The sequence below is a fragment of the Palaemon carinicauda genome, chromosome 39, assembly GCF_036898095.1.
Source record: "Palaemon carinicauda isolate YSFRI2023 chromosome 39, ASM3689809v2, whole genome shotgun sequence".
Lineage (NCBI taxonomy): Eukaryota > Metazoa > Arthropoda > Malacostraca > Decapoda > Palaemonidae > Palaemon > Palaemon carinicauda.
This window is the reverse complement of record NC_090763.1, coordinates 19,861,257-19,866,256: the sequence shown is the minus strand read 5'-3', so window position 1 is coordinate 19,866,256 and position 5,000 is coordinate 19,861,257. Positions and strand designations below refer to the sequence as shown.

The following is a 5,000-nucleotide window of genomic DNA, read 5'->3' as shown; positions in this document are numbered from 1 at the left end:
GTGAAAGAAGCGTTTCCCAACTTTTGACTTCTACAGATTTATTTGGGGAAGGACTTAAAAAATGTACAGAATCTGTTCCCTCTTTTTTTAGTAAATTGACTCTAAAAATACTATCTCAGATGCTGCTAATTTCTAATATGAAATAATGTAATACTTGATAAGACTTCTTTGCTTAGACACCACTTTCCAATTCATTAGTCTCAATATATAGCATCTACTGCAAGAGAAAGTGTGTTTTAGTTTCTACATGATTTGTCCAAGTAGTTACTAAACTGTATGTATTTGTTATTTGAGAGAGAGAGAGAGAGAGAGAGAGAGAGAGAGAGAGAGAGAGAGAGAGAGAGAGAGAGAGAGAGAGAGAGAGAGAGAGAGAGAGAATGGTAAGCAGATCCCAATTCTCTATGCTTATAATTTCCTCATCCCCAAAGATCAAATCTCGCACAACTTTCCTTTGTAAGGCCCTCAATTAGTCCCATCATTATGTTACCTTTCCACTAAAATACATACATTGTTTCAAATAACAACAAATGTTTAATTAGTTGAATACAGTATCTTGATTCATTCTATAACATCCCTTTTTCCGGTTGAAACATTTTCACCAAACTCGGTTTATGAGAAACCAATAATTCTAATCAATATACCCTAATACTGTATGCAGAAAAAAACAAATATTTTCTATCACTTGCAGATCTTTCTCCTAACCTAATCCTTAAACACTTCAATCAAAAGTGTGTATTTTCAAGTATAGCAACAAGAAGGTTAGGGTGACAATAGTGTGACATAAGTAAAAGAAAAAAATACTATAAATTTGGTACTCACAGTGAAGGAGTAGAAACCATCAGGTACAGGCTGTCCCCCAAACTTCACCGAGAGTGTGTATTCTCCAGCATCTTTAACAGTATAATATATACTGAAAGTTCCATCACCGTTGTCTTCAATGTCAATATCCAAATCGCTAAGGGAAAAAAAAAAGTAAAAACTTTGTCAAAACACTTAAGCTCAAGAGAATACGTGAAATGTCCCATGTTTATAAGATTCACTCTCATATTCTCCATTCGAAACATAATGACATCCTTACCTGCCAGATGTGGATCGTATTCTACAAGTCACTGCCCCATTTCCTGCATTCTTTGCATTCACAGTAATACAGTACTCCTCACCAATATTCAATGAATGGTTGATGCCCTCAGTGATTTTACATTCATCAGCCTGGAATTATTTAAAGGATTGCAACATTCTAAATTGAATGATTGGGTTTCCTAAATAGAATGTCTATCAGCATAAAGGAACCTAGTTAAAATAGGCAAAGGCATTTGTTATGCACTAGTGTATTTCAATAAAAAAATATTTACAATACTTCTAAATCACCTACCTTTCCAGTTGCAAAGGCTTGAACAGGGAATGGTGAATGTCCAACTTCCTCATCAGCATATTTAACTGAAACTTTGTACTTCCCACAGTCATCTGGAACATATGAGGCACTGTAGGTGCCATCACTGTTGTCCACTACTTTCACTTTCCTTGGATGACCATCTGGACCCTTGAGAATTTAATGAGAAAGACAGCAACTGATAAAAAAAATTCCTTCAAATATGTACCTCATCAAAATGTGTGATTTATTTTCTAATAAGATGTTTCATTTTGCCACAAAATTAAAACAAGCATTAGTAATACAACTTACAGTGACAGCCACTTGGAGATCTCCTACACCAGCATCATTTGTGTCAATCACAATCTCAGTTGGTAAGGAAGCAGGAATGCCTTTGCTAGAAACACCTGAACCAGAGACTTTCACCCTATTAGGTTCCACAGGTGGACGTACACGAGTTCTGAATGGACTGGAGAGAGAAACAAATGACAGTGAAACTTGAATATGTAAACATGTTCACATTCAGTTGGAATGTGATATTGTTGAAAAAAATCATCTTAAAAGTATACAAAACATATGTTTTTCTTATATAATTTATTCAAACACTTCCAGATGGCATAAAAATAGGCATATGAAATCATTCACTCCAAGCAAATATAAAAAAAAAACACATTCTAAATTATAAAATACCCAAATGCCTATGTATGTCAATCATACCAAAAGCAATCTATGCAGAAATCATAAATTCAATTATGGTTTCAAAACTTGAAAGGAATCACTACATGCACTTGCCTAAAAGAAATAAAAAACAATATTCAAGTCAAAAACACTAATCAAGAGATAAAATCTTTCCACACTTATGGATAAATTTTCTAAAAATTATCTGCATGTGTATTTACATCAGAAATCTCTTAGAATTTGCACTTTTAGTGCTGCAAGTGTATTGTGTTTGGATCTCCTCTCATTAGAAGGAAAAACGAATTGCAGTGCACCGATTCCGTTTCCCCATTCCCTTCTGTGATAACAAGTCTTCAATAATTAAACAAGTTCAAGTCACTAATGAATAATAAAAGACTTCTCCATTAGTATATAAAAGGGCATATGGAAAAGAGATTTATGAATGATGAAATTAATATTCTAACATATATTTCCTTGAAATAAGATAATGAATCTTGGACATTTTTTTGTTCTTGTATAATTTATCACTCATATTACCCATCATAGGAGATTCAGACCTCCTCTTACCCTTCTTTTCATTCCTTACTCCTTGTATACAATCCTAAAAATTGTAATATGATCTTCCAATAATTAAAAATTGGTCTACCATAATAAATGATAAAAGGAGTTTTCATTAAAAAGAACGCCACCTAGTTTTTTTTTATACAACCTCTGTTTCTTCACATTAAAGAGGGTATCTGTGTTAAAATACATACACTGCTTGGCATATATGTGTAGAGTACTGTATATATGTAGGCTTTGGTCAGTGTTTAAAAAATATACATTTTCTATGTACCATTAGCACAGCAAACAAATTAAAAACAAGACAACATGCATTCAAAGAAAAGTTATATAAGAATAATGACAAACATTAAACAACTATCATAAAAAAAACATCTAAATTAGAAGCAATTTAATTCTAAAATGCACATACTGAATTACAGTCTACAAATCTAGTCACAGGGTGGAAAACCAATGTCACATTGCGATATGTTATGATGTATGCATCTACTGATTACCTTCGAAGCGGGCTGACTATAGAGGCAGATGCTGGCCTCACGCGTAATCTGAATGGACTGCAGCCAGAAGAGACTATGGAATTATTGTCACATTAATGGATTCCTATTGCTCTAGACCAGTTAACGTTTGGGTCAATATCAAAACATTTTGCTGTTAAGATTAATGTAGGATTTACAGCAGAAGAGCAAATAGGATTAGGTTATTAGTTTAATTACAATATATAGCTGTTAAGAAAATATTAACCAAAAAAAATAAATGTTAAAAATGACTGCTGTGCTCCAGTTTATATATAAGTCATTCATGATAACTATTAAGTATGAAACTTGATTATATAAAACTTCAAGTAATGAATCTGTTACACTAAAATAAAAGTCTTTAAAACTTTATACAAAAACATAAATGCTGTACTGACAATTCTGAATATTGCAACTTTTTCATAAACTTTCTTTGATGAATCAAGACTTCATATACAGTACACTCACATATCACATACCCTGTATATCTTCATAATCAACATACAGTATAATCAATCTGCATTCACACTCCTGATGTTTGTGCTCGTACCATAATCATCATGAAAATTATAAAATTAAAAGCAATAAGATACTTCAAACAAGGATAAAGCTTAGTAATCACAGCATATATACCAGCCTCTACAATTCTTTACACCAAGACAATAAAAGGTTTTATGACTCCGAATGTAATCTTTCAACATACCATAATTGTTCCATATGTTGGAGCTAACTTTTCAACAGACTTACTCTGAAGTATCCTCCACAATTTCCCATCCAAATTTTACCTACTTTCAAACTGCACAAAATGTACAGTGAATAAAACTTGACATCAAGAAAAAGATTATAAAAATAAGTTGGATTTCAAAGATATATCAACAGAGTTTACTAAATAAAAAGGGATTTCTCATACAATATTGATATAGTATTGATATAGTTACAACTTTTTCATATCACCCATTTCAACTTTGCAAAAATATATTTGTAATTCATAAAGAAAAATAGCGGGATAAATATAATGAACAACCAACTATAAAGTCAAACCAACAGTCAAATCAGTAAAACCATAATTGACCCAAAAGCAATTAAATTTTTAGTATCGAAGTTTGTACCCTTTATCTTGGGCTTGTAACTAAAATGACTCCACAAATTAAATTTACATACCATTCCCTATATCAAAATTGGCTAGACTCAAATAGTATGATATTCTATTACAAATATAAACCAAATTCAAGAGCTGCAGATTCACCAACCCAAACACTTATTAACTAATCCCCTAAAATGATCTACAAAACTTTGTTTACTCATCAAAGACCAGCACTACTATCAGTATTCTAAATGCTTTGGCAGAATTGAAAACTATAGTATCTAAGTAAATGAATGAAGAAATAAATAGCATTCCCATTAATCATACAGAAAGGCTAAACATTAACTTTAAACTTGAATATTTCAAGAAATTACAAAAAGTAATGTATTGAACAACATTGTACGTATGTGGGTCTCCACAACATGGAGTAATATAAATATCTGTATCATCTGCTTAGAGTAAAACTTTTTTATTTTCATAAATTTTGAAGTATAAAAGTATACACCATATAGTACAATAAATGATTGTATGACTACAACAGTTTCATCACAAACCCAAGACCACAAGTCTCAATTCACATAAAACCATCATTTCTGCTTAACTCGCCGAATCTTAACATAGTCAAACAGGCCAAACCCTTTTAAAAACAGCCTCCTAACCAAAATCTATAATAAACTTTCCTAAGACCATACTAAAGACCTAATTATCAAAACAAAAAATCATAGAGGGATAGCGAGGTGGGTAGTGAACACTAGAAACAAAGCATGTGTAATTGGGGAGAAACTAAGCATTACAA

At 32.0% G+C, this 5,000-nt stretch overlaps 1 protein-coding gene across 9 annotated transcripts in view; it reads right to left on the bottom strand.

The window, feature by feature from the left end:
- cher (filamin-A) overlaps positions 1-5,000 on the bottom strand; it is a 339,402-nt gene that overhangs the window by 81,217 nt on the left and 253,185 nt on the right. For all 9 annotated transcript variants that reach the window (XM_068362656.1, XM_068362661.1, XM_068362662.1 and 6 more), the window contains 4 exons: positions 1,682-1,838; positions 1,373-1,540; positions 1,079-1,209; positions 820-955 (listed from right to left, as the gene is read on the bottom strand). In XM_068362656.1, coding sequence (XP_068218757.1) covers positions 820-955; positions 1,079-1,209; positions 1,373-1,540; positions 1,682-1,838 — 592 coding nt within the window. The remainder of the gene's footprint in view (positions 1-819; positions 956-1,078; positions 1,210-1,372; positions 1,541-1,681; positions 1,839-5,000) is intronic.